Here is a 21,925-nt window from a genome sequence, read left to right as displayed (position 1 = left end):
CATCAAAATTATCTGAAGATGGTGTCCATTAACATCATTAAAAATAACAAAATCATAATACCTATCAGCCAGAGATGAAGGTGAAATCATACAGGAACCAGTTGGTATTTATAGTAATTAACATATCCAAATAGTTAATAAAAAGTCTAGAGAAATAAAAAGAGGGTTTTTTTTTGTTTTTGTTTTTGCTGATTCCTAAGGCGTAACATGGAATATGCGACATGGGCTCCTTTGGTGAGTGAATTGCAGAAATGAAACATCATAGCTATTTCAGTGGTGGACAAAGTAAGTAGAAAGGCTTGGGAGATGGACATGGTGATAGGAAATCAGTTCTGAAAAAATATAAGCCAAAGGAATAGCCCTATTGTTCAGATGTGTAACTAATGCATTTTTTCTGTGGGAATCAAGATGACTAATGGAGGCAAGACATGAGACAAACACTTTTTTCTCATTCATGTTCTCTATCAACTGGAATTGAGAGACATGTATACTCCTTAGATGTTGAGACAAACATTTAAGACTTTGATTGATACTGACCGCTAATGGCCTATTGACACCAGCTTTTGAATTGAGTTACAATGGAAACACTGTGATTCTAAGCCACCTCTTATTACGTTTACACACTTTATTGTTTATTTATTTATTTTTTGAACCACTTATCTCCCTCAAAGAGGGAATGGGCGGTGTACAATAAAACATCAAAATATATAAAATTAAAATGTTAGAATTAAAATTTTAAAAGGAAGCAGGAATACTAAAGCTCTGTAGAGCATTATGAAAAGTTATTTAAAAATACGGAGGAAAGGTTCTCATGACACCAACCGGTCCCACAATTCCATGCTCCTTTGGGCTCTCCATTCAAGACCCCTAAACTATGTTTTAACTCCTTCTCAGAAAGCCAGGAGAGTGGTGGCCTGCTTCACCTCCAGGGAAGAATATTGCATGGGGCAGGGACAACAGCAGAGAAGGCTGTCTTCCTAGACTCCACCAATCAGATTTCTTTAACTGTTGTGGTTTGCAACCTACCATCCCTGCCTGACCAGGTGAGACAGGCCAATGTTGACACTATGCAGTGGGAGGAGGGGATTTCTTGCACCTGTATGCCTCAGCAACTAATTAAGCTTTAGGTGCTACTTTTTCCACAAAATTAAATACTAAAAGATGAGATTAGATTCATTTGCTATATCACAGTTCTTCTCAAGCTAGTATTAAGCAGATCACTACAATTTTCCTTTAATTGTACCTGTCCACACTTGGATTTAATAGACATTTTTCCTGAGAAGAAAGCTGAAAATGTCTGGGTTTCTTACCAGACTTGGTATCCTATTAGACATCTCTCTATATAGCCTGTTTGGTATATAGTTAAGGCATCAGTCTAGAAATCAGGAGGCTGTGAGTTCTAGTTCCACCTTAGGCATGAAAGTCTGCTTGGTGACTTTGGGCCAATCACACTCTTTCTCAGCCCAACTCACCTCACAGGATTGTTGTGGTGGTGAAAATAGGAGGAGAGAGTATTAAAATGATCACTGCCTGGAACTACTGCAATACGCTCTACATGGGGCAGCCCTTGAAGAGCATTCGGAGACTTCAGCTCGTCCAGAATGCAGCCGCGCGAGCGATTGTGGGTGCACCTCAGTACACCCACGTTACACCTATCCTCCGCGAGCTGCACTGGTTACCGATTGGTCTCCGGATACGCTTCAAGGTGCTAGTCATCACTTATAAAGTCCTTCATGGTATTGGACCTGGGTACTTGAGAGACCGCCTGCTGCCAATTACCTCCCAAAGACCCATTAGATCACACAGATTAGGCCTCCTCTGGGTTCCGTCTACTAGCCAATGTCATCTGGCCACTACCCGGGGGAGGGCCTTCTCTGTGGCGGCTCCGGCCCTTTGGAACGAGCTCCCCGCAAAGATTCGGACCCTCACTTCTCTCCAGGCCTTCCGAAAAGCCGTTAAAACCTGGCTGTGTCGGCAGGTCTGGGGTCGATGAGTTCCCTTCCCCTCTCGAATCGTGTGGCTGTTGGTTGTTTTAAATGCCCTGTACTTTTTGTTGTAGTTTTTGTGTTTCCCTTCCCCTCCTTGGGTTTGTGCGCCGCCCTGAGTCCCGCCGGGAATAGGGCGGCATATAAATAAAATGAACCTCGAACCTCAAACTACTATTATGGTGGCACTGCCTTGAGCTACTGTTATGATGGGATGAACAAAATCTTTTTAAAAAATACCTCCATGCGTCTTAGAAACAGTCACAGTGTTGAGTGTTCACAGTATTCAACAATGACTGTGAATGAAGGAAGTAGGCTCAAATGAAAGCAATGAGGGTGTGGCAAAATCTGTACACATAAGACAATGAAAGAGGCAGAGCTGATATTGATGAATTAAAGCAAACATTCTCCACATCTTGACTCCATTCTGAATCACCATGGAAGAAATGCTTCAAGCCACAGTATTGAGGGAGGGGAACATCTAAGCACCATGTGACTTTATTCATTCTTCAGACACAATGTCAGGACATTCCAATATTCATCTTCATCGCCACAAGGTCTTGCCGTTGAAATGTTCTATGTATTGCAGCATCCCCTTTTTAGTCATTATGGAACATTTGTCTAAAAAAATTAAATTAAAATTTATGCCAATCAAGAAAGGAGAACAATTCTAAGTGAGCTATGCATCGACTGTGTCTACTATGCATTTACTCAACAGTTATTAGATACCAGAAGCAGGTTGTTGAGCTCACTTTGCATAGCTACTTATCCATATTCTTCTCCCATTCTGGGAAGGACTCCTATTATTTTAAATCTTACTGTTCCAACAGCATGCCTAATTGTAATTCCAGAAAACATCTATGTTGTACTCCTGTTTGTAGGACTATACCATGCATTGCTGTAAGGCTTATGATTTTAAGTGGGTAAAATTCAAAGGTCTCTTTAGCAAATATTGGCAATAATTGCCATACAAAATGGGTGTTGGGGTAGCGTCTATACAACTCTGTTGTTGTGTATGCTTATTGAGATGCACCAAAATACAGTAAATAAAATAGCTGTGGGAGTTCCAATCATCCTTGTATGTAGAGTACTTGTGAATACAGAACAAGCCCTGGGTCAACTCTCCATGCACAGAGGAAGAGTCTTGAATCACTTACAGTATTTCACAGTATGTCATGCATGGAACTGGAGAGGTGTGTTTGTAATGTCTATTTATTGGATGCTTTGAGTTGCATGACCTCTTGGTTCAGGCAGGAACTACTTTTAGGTCAATTGGTCTAGCTACTCATTAGGGGGGGGGAGTAATTGGAGGCACATTCATAATTCCAAGACCCTTTAATAAACCTGAGATGAGAAATAGTAATGGATGGTGTATATTCTATGAACTTCAACTTAAGTTGAAATCATACCATTTAAACCAAGAAAAAATATGATCTTGAGTTACAGTCTTAATAATTCTCACAAGTCAATCACCCATAAATGCTAGGAAATATAGTGGACAGAATATAACATGTTTTGTCATGAATGAATGCCTGTTCCAGGAACTAAATGCCTGACAAAGTATGTCACTCTTCCACAAATTATTCTATGGGAAAACATTTGGAATTAATACCCCTTTACAAGAATCCAGTTGAATAGGATCAAAGTGTGAGACTTCTTGCAGTCAGAGAATGACTGTGCCCAAATTATAGATGATTTAAAGAAATCAGGATGTTAGGGAGCTTGAGGCAGAAAGGAAGGAAAGGAAGAAAAATTGTTTTATATTTGACTACCCCAAAAAGGGGAAAGGCAGATGGAGACACTCTGCTAAGAGTGTATCCATATACCTGAATGAAGAGGCACACATTGTTTCAAGCTGGTTAGAAAGAGCATTAGCTTACACAAACTGAGTCTTCAGGATCTTCTCATATTTATCAGAGATTAGAAAGATTGGGATAATAGCTCTTGACCCAGCATTAAAAAAACCAGATGCTGTGTCATCTCCAAAGGAAATTTTGCCAAATCCTATGTAATAATACAAGAATCCGCTTGATTCCACTAATAGTCATTTTAGGCCCACTGATTGTTCTTGCTGTATCTGTTCTCTCGCTTTTTAACATAATTTCATTATTTATTATTTATATATTTAATATAATTTCACTATACCAACATGTACGGAGTTTTGTTCACCAATTTATTTTTTATTAGTTTATTTTATTTAAAGTATTAGATTTATGTGCTAGTTCTTTTTCCCAGAACTGTACTCCCAATATCGTCCTTTGTTCCTGCTTTTGTTGGCATGCTACTTCACATCCTGGAAAATCTTTAAATCTATCTTTCCTTAAACAGAAGTCATGTGTTTTAATAAACACATTTTTGTAATTAAAAAAAAAAACTAGATGCAAAGGGGTAATTTTAGTCCACCCAGAATGCTAAGGGAATGGAGTCAACTGCTTGAAACACTGAAACACCGTAACCTAAAGCAAGGAAGAGCCAAGTTCGGCTTCTCCTTCCTGGTGTAAAGAACAGGCTTCCATTTCCCAACCTATAAATAAACACAACTATTTTTATGAACAAGAAAGTTAGCTATATAAATATTTATGTCAAATGTGTAATATGTAACTGTAACATCCAGAACTCTCAGCCAGTAATGCAGGCTGAGAATCCTAGGAGCTTGCTTTCTTTCCTTCCTTCCTTCCTTCCTTCCTTCCTTCCTTCCTTCCTCCCTCCCTCCCTCCCTCCCTCCCTCCCTCCCTCCCTCCCTCCCTTTCATTTTGTCATTATCCTTCTTCCTCCTCCTTCAAACTCCTGCCAGCTTCCCCATTTACTTTGTTTATAGAAAGGAAGCCATTGGGGAAGCCAGCAGGAAGTTGCAAATCCAGCAGGAAGGTAAATGGCTGCTGCTAGGTAGGGAGAGAGTAAGGGAGGTTTCTGGGGTGTAGGTGAAAAATAGTACATGAGGTGCATGAGAGGTGTCATAACACTTGGGAAGGGTACCTGGAGATGCATAAGAGGTGCTATGCAATTTGGGTAGCGGGCGCAGGATGGCACACAGATCAAGAAATGTATGTGGGATTGCCGAGATGCCATGCCATTCAGGGATGGCCTGTGGGGGAGTGGCATGGGTTGGAAGATTGTCTGGGAGTGCTTAAAAGCATACAAGAGGTGTCTTATATAGACAGTGCATGGGAGGGTGGCAGTGTGGATCAGGAAGGGGGAGCCTAAGAGGTAACACATCGGTGAGGGAAGACACATGGAAGAGAAGGATGTGTGGGTTGCACATGAGGTGCTGCACAGGTCAGAGAAGACATGCAGGGGCAGTGCAGATCAGGGAGGGTTTGTAGAAGTGTGCAAGGAGTGCTGCATGAGTTGGGAAAGCATGTGCAGGGGGTAGCATGGGCCAGAAAGAGTGCATGAGGTTCCTTCCTCCTTCCTTCCTTTTTCTTTCCAGCAGGCAGGTAAATGGCGGCGGCTGTAATGGAATGAGACATTGCAAGTCTGACTGAGACACTGTCACAGAACACTGAAAATGAAGACCACATAACTGCAGCAGTAGTCAGTACTACTCAAACAGGCACAAATTTCCAAATTTCATTCCTTCAGGAGTCTTGTGTTCCAGATTTTGGAAACACTCTGTAACTTAGCCCATCTGAAGTACCTTGGTTTAAAAACAGTTGCCCTATGATGCATTCTTTTTGCCCAGTTAAAAAGTCATGACAGTTAGGTTTAGTGGTCTAAATGGCAGCAATGGATCAACCACAATAGATCAGGGATTCCAAGGGCATAATGTTTATCCTGTATATAACAACTAACTCGCAAGATTTGTTTTTCTCGCCACGTACTTGTATACATCCAAAATAGACTGCGTTGTTTCTCTGAGTCATATAATATATGTGGGTATATGCATTTTGTATTTATTTTGTATTCATTTTGTCATATTATGTAGTGTATATTGGAGGTGGTGACCCTTTGAGAGCTGTAAATCAATAGGAAGAAAGGAAATCCATGCAAAATATATGTATGATACTTTATTATGAAGACAAAAGTATGCTAATTAACAGCATATTGCATGATTTGAATGTCAAGAAGCATTATATCAATAACAGAATCCCTGAATTCATTTTCTGGACATGGTTTCTGATGCCATCTAACCCAATTAACTATAATGGAACTTGGAGACCCTGATTCTATACTTCTGTATTCCACCCAAAAAAATAAAGGAAGAGAAGCTTAAATAAAGACTGCTCCAATGCACAGAAGAGTTTGGGCACTTAAAGTAATTCCAAGTTTTACAATAAATTATCTATTTTTAAAAGTAAATTGATCCAATTAGCTTTTTTATAAAAGTGTCTTGAAGATCCATTATGAACATAAACCATACACTCTTAACTTCATAAATCACACTTTTTCCATTTGTATCTAGAATCCTCCGTCCTCAAAGCTTTACAATATTTTTGCACAATGTTGTCATGCATATATACAGTTCATCCAGAAGAGCCAGGGATTGACAGAGCAGCTGTCTGGAGTGCTTTCCTGTCAATATGTCATTTAGCTTGTGCCACTGGGATGTTAGCTATCATATGCCACAGCATATGTCACTGTAGCCTTATCCAAACATGGGCAGTTCGGCACAATGATACATAGTATGTTTGGAACAGCTATTGCTAGGCACTTTACAGTACAATCCAAAGCCAAGAATACATCCGTCAACTGACATCAACTGATTTAATGCACCTTATTTTTAGAAAGGATATTTAATAAAGTATTTAGAATCATTTGAAAGGTTATGTAAATTTTGTTCAAGCCAAGAACTGTAGATTTAGATCACATTTTTAATGAATAGCTCCACATCTTCAGACAAATGATGACAAAGGAATGTAGCTATAATTCATTGATACACGTAAGCCAAGACTTTTCTGTGAAACCTTGAATGATTAGCTGCCCAGCAAAGAGAGTAGACAATGCCAATATAATAGACATACTATACCGAGTAGCCTTACTCAATGCACCTGTATACAAATAATATATCTTCTACTAAAAGACAGTAAGAAGGAATTTTTTTAAGGACAGGGTAAGGACAATTAAAATGTAGATTGCTAAAGCTTCAAATATTGAATAGAGAGATACATTTAATGCCATACATTTAATGACAATAGATAGAACAACCAGCCTTAGAATTGACAATGAAGATATAAAAGTGATGGATAGCTTCTGCCTTTTAGGATCAACCATGAACTGCAAAGGAACAAGCAGTCAAGAAATAGTTCACTGTAGTTTGGCACTTGGTAGAACAGCCACGAAGGCCTTGAAAAAGATAATTGAATGCTGAGATGTGTCTATACCTACAAAAATTGTGCAAGCCATGATATTCCCTATCATGGCTTACTTCAGAGGTGAAAGAAGGACCTTGATGAAGCAGGATAGAAAGAGCATTGATACTTTTGAACTTCGATATTAGAGAAGACTATGGATAATTCAGGTGTCAGACAGACAGACAACCCCCTCCCCACACACAAATGGATCAAATCAATCCAGAACTTTCACTCAAGGTACAAATGACTAGGCTTAAATTATCCTACTTCAGACAAAGTATGACAAACCTAGCTCTCTGGAAAAAGCTCTAATGCTGGGTCAGATGGAAAGAGAGGAAAAAGAGCAAAGTGAATGGATTCAATCACAGTAGAAATGGGTGCAATGTTGGTAGATGTGAAAAACTAAGTTAGGGACAGTTCTATCTATGTAGTGGGGAAGATCTATCTATGTAGTAACTAGAAATTGAAAACAATGCTGGCACATAATCAATAGCAGGTAATGCACCTCTTATCTGGAGCATGAATGAATTCATCTTTTTGAATACTCATGCATTCAAGGAGTTGCAACTTATATAAAATCCTTCATAACCTTTAAAGTACAAGTAATTCTTCCTTTACAGCAGAAATAGGGACAAGAATTTCAGTGGCTAAGTGACACAGTTGTAAAATGCAACCACATCATTTAGCAAAAGCAGTCCCCACAGTTTATACCATCACAATTCCCTGTATGGTGTAATTTGAGAAATCTTACCGTATTTCCCCGAAAGCAAGACCTGGTCTTATTTACTTTTGACCCCTGAAAAAACGGCTATGGCTTCTTTTGCGGGGGAGGTCTAATTACTGACTCTCCTTGCTGGGGTGGCACCACTTGCCCCACCCAGCAGAGCCTGCTGCTGGCCTAATTCTTCTGCGGCTACTTGCCACCACTTGCACGTGTCACCCCCGGCCTCCGTTTTGCCATCAGAGCCTTCTGGAAAGACATCTACAGCTGAGAAATGGGCTCTGGATTGACACATATGGCATCCCCTGGCTTCCGTTTCACAATCAGAGCCTTCTGGAAAGCCCTCTGCAACTAATAACAGACTCTGGATCTATCAGGAGCTCTATTATTGGTTGCAGAGGGCTTTCCAGAAGGCTCGAATAATGAAACAGAGGCCGGGGGTGATGCACACGTCAATCTGAACTTCGTTTCACCCTATATCCAAATTGGAGGAAAAAAATATGCCAAATATTACCCTTGTGGGAAGATTCAGCAAAATCTCACTTTAAAGGCCATTATGCAATCTGGAGGCCCACAAGACTGCTTCAAATTATGCTTAAGAGGATACAGTACATCATACTATTGCTATATCATCTCACGGTTTTAAATAAACAATCAGAAAAAGCTTGAATCCTGCAATGAATCCTGCAAAGGCAAAATAAACACATACAGACACAGGTACTTACTAATTGCTCCTGTAAAGGTTGGCTGGGTAAGGTCCTTTGGCACCTTTCTGTAGATGTCAAACCTGAAAAACATACCAAAAAAAAATCCATAAACATTATATAACAGGTGGAACATTTCATGATTCAGCGTTCACAGCACTGCCAATATTTCTATTAATAGTTCCAACATCATAATTATTCATTTTTTACCAGAATGCTAAAGCACTTTTTTGTTGTCTTGAATAAGCAAACAACCATATTTTTAAAAAAATTACGTCTATGGCCAGTCAGGTCTGATGAGAAGGTTAGGAGAAAGCGAGAATGGAGAGAGATGCTATTTTTTCCCTCTGCTTCTCCACACTCATTTAATAAGCCCAAAAGCAGACCTGTTAACTGCTCAATAGTTAGTTAGTTCACTACTATACAAGGTGCAAGAAAGCCACCAACAGCTCTCTACCAGCCTGGACAAATTTTTTGATGGTTCGGTTTACTTCCTTGTCTATCTAGAGCAGGGATGTCAGTCTCAAGGCCCACGCGCCAGATCCGGCCTGCAGGGTACTTAAATCTGGCCCATGAAGCTGGCCCGAAAACATCAAAGGGCTGGCCCGCAGCCCATTTTTGACCTCCCCAGCCTCCAGCAGCACTCTGTCGGCTGAAAACAGGCAGCACGTTTTCAGCTGGCAGAGTGCTGCAGGAGGCCTGGATTGGACTGGATTACAATTATGTGGCCTCAAGTAAGTGCCTGATCTGGATAGAAAACAAGCAACATCCTATGTTAATACTACAGTTTAAATGCAGATTTTACATACTGTAGGTCCATTTAATCTACAATCAACAATCTATAATTGACAGCCATTTCTATTTACTATCCTAGGAATTTACCTCTGCTGTTAGATCTTGTATTATCAAGTTATTTATGCTATTTTATTATTAGTTGAATAATAGCTTTTCTGCCTGAAGAAGAAATTTACTATTAAACAAAGGGGTATAAAAAGTTTAGTGGCATATGAACAATAAGTAATAAATGTTTGCCAGTAATATCTGGTAGAAGAGATAGGAAAATGGTTATAGTAAAGGACTGTGGAAAGAAAGAAGGAAAAAATGTGTCTTCTGTCTGTGTCAAACACCCACCATGAACATGCCCTCCTCAGCCACGTCCACCATGACCACCACCATCCCGGCCCTCTGAAGTCAAACACAACCCTGATGCAACCCTCAATGAAATCGAGTTTAACATCCCTGATCTAGAGGCTACCGAATAATTTCCACTGATGTGATAATATCACCAGAAGTTCAGAGGCATGATTATTGACCATTTGGGAAGATAGGAGAGGGGAACTGGAGAGGAATTAACGATAAAAAAGGAGCAATTTACTTCCAGAAAGGCCCACTTGCTTACAATAAAAAAAATTAAATGATCACTTCTCCAAATGGATTGTTTTGCTGCTGAAGACTGAGGATGCGATCTCAGTCAATTTGCAAGTTACAACTTAAACGCCCCATAAGGCAATTAACCCATTTATCTTAACTTGACTACATGTGTTGTGTACAATCATATAAACTGTGTACAACTCAGACAATTCTTTCATAATTAACAACTCCTTTGCTTAAAAAAAGAAAAACTAAAAATGTTAAAAATAAGATTTATACTTCTTCATCAAGTCAAAATATTATGTTGCCTAAATTTAGCCATCAAACTGAAGCCACCAGTCCTGCATGACAAGACATGTATAAGAGAAAAAATAATTAGTCTCAGCTGTCTATGCAAGGCCTATATACAAATGAGAGATGAAAAGACAACTTGAGTTACAATATGTAGGACATAATCTTGATCTAACACAAAAAGATTCTGAAGATTATGTCTCCAGCCTCGAGAATGTTGACGTGAAGCTGAAAAGAAAAAGATCTAGGGCCTTTCAATGCTTATTAATTTCCCCAGAGAAAATATAACTTTCTGCATTTCTAACATGACACATTTCTTTGCCAGATGGGCAGGACATTTGGGGTAGTACTTATAGAAACCTGGAGTCATGACATGACAAATGGACATGAACAAAAGTCTTTAACATTTGATATTGTCAAAGCTATACACTGGATTTTATACAGCCTGATTCATCTTTCCTCTCATTAAAAATAATATTCTTCCACAAAATGGCCCATTTATGGACCTGCAGATTCCCTGGGAACATCTGGAAAGCACTGTTTACATTCTTTCCACACAGACCACGGTAACAGCAACATATGATAAAGAGCCTCATAGCAGCTTATGACATCATGGCCTCATAGGCAGAGGAAATAGCTGAACTTCTTGCTCACAGCCCATTAAAACCTCAACCCTGGCGTCGACTCACTAAAATGACAATAATGGCTTAGTAAACCTGGTGAGGAAGCCAAGAAGGAAAGAGCCGCTTTAGAGTGTAACTAAATAATTGGAAACAGGAAATAGCTCTAGGCTGAAAGCAGTAAAAATAACACCATATGGACACTATAAAAGGAAGCATGATTTTTGAGCAAGAGACAATCTATTGCAAAAATTTTAAAAATAGTGCCAATATTTCTGGATTAAGAAGTGATGATTTTAAAAAGAAAAATGATGTCTTCTTTGGCACACAAGTCTCTTATTCTTGGTACTTTTCACATTAATAAACTCATATTTTTATCTGCAGAATGTCACCAGGAAAAACACACTAGATATTTGGGATGAGGAATGTCTTAATTCTAATGACAGACAGACAGACGCATGCTTCATTTATCTGTTGGTCAAAATTATTTAATGGAATAACATATGCAAGGAAGCACTGCCAGCTAAACTAAATCTTGCTATTGTTTTTCATTGGAAATCTGATTAGGCTTTAAAGCAGACACATCAGACACAAGGCCTATGGGCCAGATTCAGCCTGCATTGTGCTTAAATCTGGCCTTGAAATAGTGAAGGACTGGCCTGTGGTGCCTCGGCCCAGTCCAGCTCACCGGGTGCTATTCTACAACCTGGTGGTGCCCATCCATATCAGAATGTGGTCAACCTTAAATCCACAGGGCCACCCTAGAGCCAGCAAGGGACTGCCCCCCACCCCCACGGCATGCACACAGGAGGCAGCGAGTGTATAGGGCCTTGCATCCTGGGGACTGTCTTGCCTCACAGGCTAACTTCATTCTGAGCGCTTCCCTTTCATCCAAGATGCAGTGCTTTCCGCCGCCTGTGTAAGCACCCAGGGGCCGAGGCAGCGGTGTGCCCCCATGCTGGCTCCACAGCAGCCATGCAGGTCAGATCTAAGGCTGACCACATTCCGGCCTGGATAGCTGCCACAAGTTGTAAATCAGTGCCATGCCTATACCAGCATCTCAATGACCTGCTTGCTGGCCTGGCATCACAGCCTGCAAGGCTTCCCTTTCACCAGGACCGCTCCTGCCCCCACGTGGGAAATCTACAGCCATTATATTATAAATTCCATAATTAATATTCTATAAAATGCTGCATGGGCAATGATCTTGCCAGCCATTCCCCATTTTTAGTCTGTCCGTCCATCCATCCATCCATCCATCCATCCATCCATCCACTTACAGTATTAGTCAGAATTCCATTTAAAACATAGAAAAAAAGTTACAAATAGAAGATAAAATTAAACAATAATAGCTAAATAATCAATGTAAAAGCTTTATAAACCATTTTTAAAAATTGTAATTATTCAATGAAACTGAATCTTATTGGTTATCTAACTACCTGTTCATTAAATAAATCTCAGATCTCTTATTAAATGCATTTCATCTCCAATCAGCAACATTCCATACCAAAATGAGAATCAGTCCACCATTGGCAATTTCTAGTAAACATTTTTCATATTTCCTCATTTTTTGACGTTTCCACCAGAAATGCAAAAGATTTATTTTACAACAAAATGGTAGAATATGAAATTGGCCTACTGTAATGCTATTAGCCCATGACTTATACAAAGCAGTGTATATCTGGGGAAAATGCATAAATGCTGTGTTATGAATGATATTATATATTACTAAGTGCTATACAGAAAACAAGCGTGAACTAAGATTAGCTGTATATAATATTATGTATTGATTAATCAAAAATTAAGAGCTTTTAAAATAATTTGCAGAAAAATTGATATAATGAAAGAAACGAAATCCAGGTATACTGATTTTGGCTGGATTTAAACAGAAAGAGATAACTTTACTTCATCAAATTTGCTTATATAGGTAGTCCTCGAGTTACAACTACAATTGAGTCCAAAATTTATGTTGCTAAATGAAAAAGTTATTAAATGAGTTTGGCCCATTTTACCATTTTTCTTTCCACATTTGTTAAGCGAACCACTGCAGTTGTTAAATTAGTAACACTGTTGTTAAGTGAATCTGGTTTTCCCATTGACTTTGCTTGTCCAGAAGTCACAAAAGTTGAACACATGACCTAACCCTAATCCTAACCCCTCGCATAGCCCAAATCAAAATTAGTAATTTGCATTATACTATACAAGTGAGGGAGGAAGCCTTATAAGCTACTAAAATGGAAAAACAGGCAAACAACCTCTTTCATCAAAATCAGAGAAATATTGATGATTGGGGGGGGGAAAACCAAAATCACATACTTCAAATAAGGCACTAATATTCATATTTCCATACAATAAATTTCTGTTTCATATTAGTAGAAAATACATATTTTTTAATAAAAAATATTTACCGAGTATTTTTAAATTTAAAAAAAAAAACCAACACTTAAAATCTGGGCATACATTGTAGTTTGTTAATCTTTATGAATTCCTGAAGCCCATATCCCCAAAATAAATTCAACAAATCTGTCAGCATAAGACACAACCAGGTCATCAGACTGAAGCACAAGATGGTAAGAAGGACAATTGTTAGAACTAAAAGTGCTCATGGGACTGTATGTTCGCTATCTAGACTAAGCAATCTGAATTTAGCACACTGCTTAACTGCTTTCTCAGGGCCATTTCTCCCTCCACCTAAAAGTGAATCATTCTGGTGAGTCATTGAAAAGCTAATTCCTTTGCCACCTACACTCTACAAGTTCCCAAATAAAATCGAGATGGGGGCATAGAGAAAGGCCCTGAAGACTAATCTATGGTACAAAATGTATACTTATTTCCTGAACGAAGAGGACATTATTCAATATAATATTTTTAATCCTTTTTTTTAACCATAGGTACCCTTGCATCTCAGATTTATATATACATGACAAAGCTCCCTTTGCATCAAGGGAGACATTCACCCCAACTATTTTTAAATATAGTTCTAAAGAAGAAGAAAGCATTAATTTCTAAATTCAACTGAAAGAACTGAATCCAGATCTTTCATTTTACATTAGAAAAATCTTGGTGAATATGGCAATTTTCTTGGTGAAGAAATATTTTATTTAGCATAGTCATCATACGCTTTATGCTTAACAAATTTCAGCTAATTAACGTAGAAAACCATATTTTTGGCTTAGCAGGCACAGAGAAAAATATAGGTTTAAGGGTCAAGAGCAGACTTCTTTGGCACTGCAGGTCAGGAAAACATATGTGCCTGTAATTTGGAGATGGTTGCATAGGTGTTCCATTTATATTTCTGCAAATGTAACATTCTGATTGAGGGGGCTCTCAAATCAAAGCACAGAACAGGAAGTCGGCTCAACCAATCAGCATGCAGGATGTGCACCTCCACACAATGCAGTTGGGATTTGGGCGGTGTGTGCGTTGATCTGTCTGCAGCCATCTGCAATCTTCACTTACCCATCAACCCCTATGCAGCATAGGTATGCAACGTTGCCTATGGGCTGAGGTGGCACAGTGGTTAAATGCAGCAATGCAGGCTACTTCAGCTGACTGCAGTTCTGCAGTTCTGCTGTTCAAATCTCACCGGCTCAGGGTTGACTCAGCCTTCCATTCTTCCGAGGTGGGTAAAATGAGGACCCGGATTGTTGTTGGGGGCAATATGCTGACTCTGTAAACCGCTTAGAGAGGGCTGAAAGCCCTATGAAGCGGTATATAAGTCTAACTGCTACTGCTATTGCTATTACTCTAAATCAAACTTCACTCTAATTGTGTATGTAGCTCATTTGCTCTTGTCTAACTCTTTGTGACTGTACAACCTTTTATCCAGCAGAAAAAGATAGAATAGCATAATGCTTGAACTAAGTTCGCTGTGATCTTGAGTTGTCTGGGAATAAAATAAGTCAATACTCCGATTAAAAATACACATAATACAAAATTATTTATTTCTTACTTATGCAAATAGGAATAACATACATGTGAACAATAACAAAAAAATCATGGCCACTAGCATACTGCTAATTGAAAGTAATATCTGAATGTAGCGATGTCCGAATGTAGCCTGCATCTCCTGGCTATCTCCCTGCTCTATAGACAATATGAGCTAAGTTAGCTTTGAGTTAGTTGCCCAATTAGCAAACACCTGGAAGCTTTTGTAAAGTAAATAAATGACTTCAATCTTTTGATCCTTGTTGTAATTCTGATCTGGGGAGCAGGGGGAGAATATCAGGTAAGAATGGAGAATTTTCTTTTAATGCAAAGAAAAGCCATTAAGACCTCATCTGATAGATGGATGGATGGATAGATAGACCGATAGATAGACCGATAGATAGATAGATAGATAGATAGATAGATAGATATAGATAGATAGATAGATAGATAGATGTTTTCAACTGCTCTAGCTATTACAAATAAGTCCCAACCCATGACAATCCAATGGCGATATCTGTTTTTAAGTTCCTAACTTTAAAAAGACATCATCACATCATCACACCTTCACATTGGAAAAAAAGCTATGAGGGACAATGCTAGATCATGTTATCTTTCAATAATATCACAGAAGACTACATTGCTATGATTAGCATATAAACATTAGAACTAGACAAATATGGGCAGGGCATTTTCCTTGCAAAATGCAAAATCAGACTTGTTTCTCAAATTTTAAGAAGCCTTAGTTCAGCTGCTTCAGAATCCTGAGATCTTCTGGGCACACAACAGTGATGAGATTCAATTTTTTTTTTACTACTGGTTATGTGGGTATGGCTTGATGGGCGTGGCAGGGGAAGGATACTGTAAAATCTCCATTCCCTCCCCACACCAGGGGAAGGTTACTGCAAAATCCCCATTTCCTCCAGATCAGCTGGGACTCGGGAGGCAGAGAATAGATGGGTGTGGGGCCAGTCAGAGATGGCTTCTCCGAACTTCTCAAAATTTCCACTACTGGTTCTCCAGAACTGGTTCAGAAACTGCTGAATACCATCTCTGGTATGCAAATGCATACACAGAGGACATTTTTATTAGGATAGATTGTTGTAATGTCAAGTTTTGATGAATTGCATCTGTCTGTTTTGTTGTATCAAGAAGCAAGTCCAGGAAGGCGGTGGGAGGGAGGGTTCATTCCTCTAATTATTTATACAGATGATTTAATACTAACAAATACGGTGTTGGAAGAAATGTCCTTCTGGGTTCAATTCCAAGTGGGGAAAAAGACACTGGAAACATGGAGACTGCTTTGAAAGGTGGTTTAATGGTGGTCAGGACCACATGCTTTGAGCTCCTGAACAGGAAAGAGAAATCACGTGCTTCAAGATGTTCAGTGAAGAAGAGGCAGAGATGCTGAAAGTCCCTAGTTTTATGCCCTCTCTGGGCTTTGAACCTGAGCTTCTGATTGGTTGTCAGACTCCCATGGGGCCATGCAGGGGCAACTCTGTAGGCTGTGCTTTGAGTCCAAGTTTGGTTGATCATTGCTTCTTCCTAGGTGTCCTATGGTGAGATGGGTAAAGGGCTAATACTCTAATGTCTTAATCCCGTCACCCTGGAGCTTTGTTATGTAGAATAGACTGGCTCAGGCCTTTTAATGGCCCATTGACAAAGGTAGGAGCTATTAAGAGTGAGTCTGTTCCCTGCCTAAAAACATGTTTCTCCATTTCTTATCCAGGCAAATATAATATTCTGCCTTTTCAATGTTTCCCAGGATATTTCATTTTTCTAGGAGAGGGATGGGTTTTAACTTCCTACAATGGTATATGTGGACAATCTCTCTCACACTCAAGGAACAGAAATCTATCTATCTATCTATCTATCTATCTATCTATCTATCTATCTATCTATCTATCTATCTATCTATCTATCTATCTATCTATCTAGGCTGCCCAGTCCTGAAGGACTCCGGGCGGCTTACAAAGAAGGGGAAGAAAAGAAAAAGAAAAGAAAAAGAATGGTTTAAAATTCACAACACACATTTGTTCTAATCAGGGCTGGACCTTAACAATAAGGTCAACAGTCCCAGGCCTGCCGGAACAGCTAGGTTTTAACAGCTTTCCTGAAGGCCGTGAGAGTGGGCAAGGCCCGGACCTCTGGGGGTAGCTGATTCCAGAAGGTCAGAGCAGCCACAGAGAAGGCTCTCCTCCGGGAGGCCGCCAGCCAAAGGAGGCCCAATCTGTGGGATCTTATCGGCCGTTGGGAGGTATGTGGCAGTAGGCAGTCTCGCAGGTACGCTGGTCCTAGGCCATGTAGGGCTTTAAAGGTAATAACCAACACCTTGAATTGCGTCCGGAGACCAATTGGTAGCCAGTGCAGCTCGCGGAGGACAGGTGTAACATGGGTGTACTTCGGTACACCCAATATCGCTCGCGTGGCTGCATTCTGGACTAGCTGTAGTCTCCAAATGCTTTTCAAGGGTAGCCCCATGTAGAGCGCATTGCAATAATCCAGCTTTGAGGTGACAAGGGCATGAGTGACCGTTTGGAGTGCCCCCTAGTCCAGATAGGGCTGCAACTGGTGCACCAGGTGAACCTGGGCAAAGCCCCCCCTGGTCACAGCCAACAGATGGTGTTCCAGTGTCAGTTGCAAATCCAGGAGGACCCCCAAATTGCAGGCCCTCTCTGAGGGGCATAAGTTTTCACCCTCCAGGATCAAGGACGGACTGTCTGGGCTGTCCTTCGGGGGCAACATCCAAAGCCAAATGTCTTCCTACATAGGAAATACTACTTCAGCTACTAGTTATTTTTCTTCCCAGCCTTTTTCCTGCAAGTGCTTGGTCCAATTTTTTCAAATCCATTAAGTGATTGTAACAGGAACTGACCAACAAGCTTATCACCCAAGCCTAACGTTGTGAGCTGAGGGACTGCGAGTGATCCAAAGTCACCCAACCTGTTTTCATGTTTAAGACAGGGCTAGATCTCTTGGTTTCTAGCCTGGAGCCTTAACCACTGCACCAAACTGGTTTTCTTTCAGCTACTAGATTAAAGAGAGTAATTTGCTCAGTGGAAGCGAACACTAAACAGGAATCTGGATTCCTGGAAGAAACAGTGCACCCAAAACCCTTAAATAAACTTTGAGGAATTATGATATTTAGATATCTTAAACTAAGCCGGATTTTCGCTGGGATCATTCAGCAATGACAGAGGGCAGCCACACAAGTCCGGGTCGGGGAGGGGGGGGGAGTACTGTAATTGGTACAAGCTATTTCTGACAGGCACTAAATAAAACACATATACTTCATCTTTTTCCATTGAAACCCAGATTGTTCCACAGGCCTAACAAATATAAGCTTTGAACATGATGCTGTTTACGGCTGGCATGGGATATTTAAAAAAAAGAATATAATGTGTGAATGGCTTATGTACTATAGTATGTGTATGATGGAGGGAGGCATTTTGCCATTACTTTTTGCCCAACATAAACAGTCATTGATTGTCAATCTGAACAATAGTCTCTGGAAAGCAGTATTTAGTGCATGGACAAACCCATGTAGACTCTTCAAAAATAAAGGAAGTTCACCCTCTTTCTGTTAGAAATTCACACCACCACCACCTGCCCTAAAGGTATTGATATATCAAGATCACAACCTGTATCTGTTTTATACAGTATCTGTTTTATACATTCTGTTGTTAAAACACTGCAATTGAAAACAGATTTCAAACCTAAACAAATTAAATTCACTCCTCAACCCTTCAATACCTTTGAGAATAAAGAATATTAATCATTCCTGAACATCAAGGAAGGCTGTAAAGCAAATTATTTAATAATCTATATTCCAGCCCAGTTTTTCTTTGGATCAATGCTCTGAAACAATGACCAAGGGTTGTTTTAACTTTGCTTATTTTAAAACTAATGCTTGGTCAAAGGAACTCAATTCTAAACAGTCAGGGACATCCAGAAATAATATCAATAAGATCACCATGTATTCTTACTGATGAGGTGTCTCTAATTATCCAAGTTTAAAATAAAACAATCAGAAAACTCCTTCATGCTTCATTGTGTTTGCCTAATCTCTGTCCCTTTAAGCCCTTGTCAGAGGGTGATAGCCATTTACTAGAGTGTCCAGCGATCTGGATTCAACAGGCAAAGAATGAGTTGGAGAGTGCATGGAGATGTGTGGGCACCAGTCTTCAATATCTTGAAGCAGCTGTATCTTTTGGGGGGCAGAAGACTAGCTTCTGCAACTGTTGTTCTAGCAAAAGACAAGTTTAATTTAAAATCTGCCCCTAAAGTGGGTATTCCAACAGTGCATGTATTGCTGCTTTAACCAAATCTATCCAAAGAATGAAATATCTTATACAATCTTCTCTTTAATATTCAAAATAAATTTAATGATATTCTTCCACCGAAATTCCCATTCCTGCATACCTATTTCTACAGCCAATAAATCATGCAGCCTTTGATCTGTTTGATTCCTAAGTCATATTTCACCAGCTGTTCATAATGAAGGCCCAGCAGATGTTTCGATTAGTGTGTTATTTTCAAATTCAAATCACTAAGTATTTTTTCTGCAACTTTTCTGCAGAACATCTGGAAGTCCTACCTCTTCTGTAGAGGTACCCAGGCTGTAAGGGTGACACAGTTCCCTCTAAAATCTATACTGGACAAAGATGATAGAATGCTCTGAATTTTTTTACAAGAGCTTAACCAATGGCTTTATTAAAATATTTTCTGACTTCACTTGGAAATCAAACTATAAAAAGGATGAAAAACAAAAAGGTATAATCAGTCTCTAGCAAAATCTGAAAAACACAGAAGTATGCAACTTCAGTTTAACCTTGATGCTGGAGTCTGATCCTTTCAATTAGGCAGCAAGCCCAGAAGAATAAAAAAAATATATCCATAAAATTGGTTCTTTTCTCCTTTTCTGTCATACAATTACATCATCCCAGAGGAAAATATGTTCAAGTAATTGGAAAGGTATTCAAAGAAACCAAACCATTTTTGGACTGAAAACTTTTGTTTCATTGCAAATGAAACAATGAATAAATTCAGCAAAAGTCAAAAGGTTCCTTATTCCACCATGGCTGTAAAATAAATAAATAAAAGGGGGGTGGGGTTGTAAACTAATAGACAATCAACTCATCAGCATTCTACCCTTAATTGTCCTTATCTGGATATTTTTTGTTGCCTTCATTTAATTAACAAAATAGGGAAAAATCAATGGAAATTTTTAAAATGGAAACAAAACCTATTTTTGAGGTCAGTAAAATCTCTTACATTTGTTTTAATCCGGATTTTATTTTGGCAGGGCCTAAGTGGTAACTGGGCATCATATATACATTTGCACACTTTTATTTAATTACATCTCACACTTATTAATTTTACAAATAACTCAAGGAGCAAACATATGCAACAAACCTTCTTCATTCTATTTTTTTCACAACTCTGTAAAATGGGTTGGGCTGAGAGTGAGTGACTGCCCAAAAGTCAACCAGCTGGTTTTCATAGTTAAAGGGGGACTTAAACGCACAGTCTCCTGCTTTCTAGCCTGGTGCCTTACCCATTAGACCAGTGGTGTCAAACTCGAGCTGGCCACACCCACTGGGAAAGTTGTGATACGTCATGTGATGATGCTGTGACAATGCGACATCCCTGCACTACACCAAACTGTCTCTCTTGTGTTATCATGTTACCTGAGAGTCTTTCTGGTCTTTGTCCTCTGACAATGTAGAAAAGATATTCTCTAGAACAGGGGTGTCAAATTCAAGGCGCAGGGCTGGATCCGGCCCACAAGGTATTTAGATCTGGCCTGTGGGGCCACCCTGAAAACAGCGAAGGACTGGCCCACAGTGCCTGTGCCAGTGAAAATGGAGCTTGGGAGAGCTGTGTGCGGCCCAATGGAGATGTTTTCGCTGGCAGGTTGCAGGAGGCCGTTGCAGCCAAAAACGGAGCATGGGAACAAAGTGCTCAGGCCTCCACAGGTGCCCCTGGTACAAGTGACATCGAGCTGGCCATGTCCACCCTGGTCCCCCAGGGTCAAACACTCTCTTATGGGGAGGATCAGTCACTCCCCCCACTATTTAAGGACTATATAAACCGGTGGGAAAGGTCTTCTGGCAGTTTGGGGTTTGGCATGATCAGTACAGTTAAAATACCCAACTTATATTACCATCCCAGGCCACTCTAGTAATATTATTTATTTACTGCATGTATATGGCTACCCAATTTAGGCAATGTGATAAGGGTGGCTATATAAGCGCTTTCTCAAGGAAACTGAGGGTTCTCTTGGATTCCCAACTCCTGCTGGAACTGCAGGCGGAAGCAGGGACCAGGGGTCCTTGACTCAGCTTCTGCGGGTGCATCAGCTGCAATCCTGTTAAGAGAAGAGGACTTTGCCACCATAACTCATGCTCTCATCACCATCTCTTTGGACAACGGTTAACATGCTCCACATGGGGCTGTCTTTAAAAGCCGCTTGGAAATTCAGTCAGTAAGTGCACACAGCCAAGTAGTTTACTAGCTACAACAGTTTCCACATACAATTTAACGTACTGATCTTGGACTATTGACCACTGAGAGTCCTTAAGGATTGGGGTAGAGTATAAATAGAAAAATAAACAGGAACAGAAAAGTATATATGTATACAAAGTTTTACAGTTTCTTCAGTAAAATACTATATTTCATTGTAATTATCTATACATAATTTAAGACTGCAAGCAATTAATTAGTTGCACTTCAAATCCACTCAGTAATAGGATTCATAAATATTTTCCCTGTTAAGAGACTTCTGCATGATATGCTACGTAGCATGGGAGGATCTAAATAAAAATATTAAAACACTAGTCTGTCAGCAATAAGAAAAGTCTCAACTTATATCTCGAATTCAAGAGAAACACACAACAAAAATGTATTTCATAACAAAACACAAATAAAGCTGCTCTTCTTGGCCTACAGTTCTATTATTTCCTGAATTGCAAAAACGAGAGGAGAGGAAGGACAGACACTGGGCTTATGCTGG

At 39.7% G+C, this 21,925-nt stretch overlaps 1 protein-coding gene across 1 annotated transcript in view; it reads right to left on the bottom strand.

The window, feature by feature from the left end:
* ERGIC1 (endoplasmic reticulum-golgi intermediate compartment 1) overlaps positions 1–21,925 on the bottom strand; it is an 84,103-nt gene that overhangs the window by 50,438 nt on the left and 11,740 nt on the right. The window contains exon 2 of the mRNA XM_032210292.1: positions 8,723–8,784. Within this exon, the coding sequence (XP_032066183.1) occupies positions 8,723–8,784 (62 nt within the window). The remainder of the gene's footprint in view (positions 1–8,722; positions 8,785–21,925) is intronic.

The sequence above is a fragment of the Thamnophis elegans genome, chromosome 2, assembly GCF_009769535.1.
Source record: "Thamnophis elegans isolate rThaEle1 chromosome 2, rThaEle1.pri, whole genome shotgun sequence".
In the NCBI taxonomy this organism is placed as follows: Eukaryota; Metazoa; Chordata; class Lepidosauria; order Squamata; family Colubridae; genus Thamnophis; species Thamnophis elegans.
This window is presented reverse-complemented; position numbering and strand designations above follow the sequence as displayed.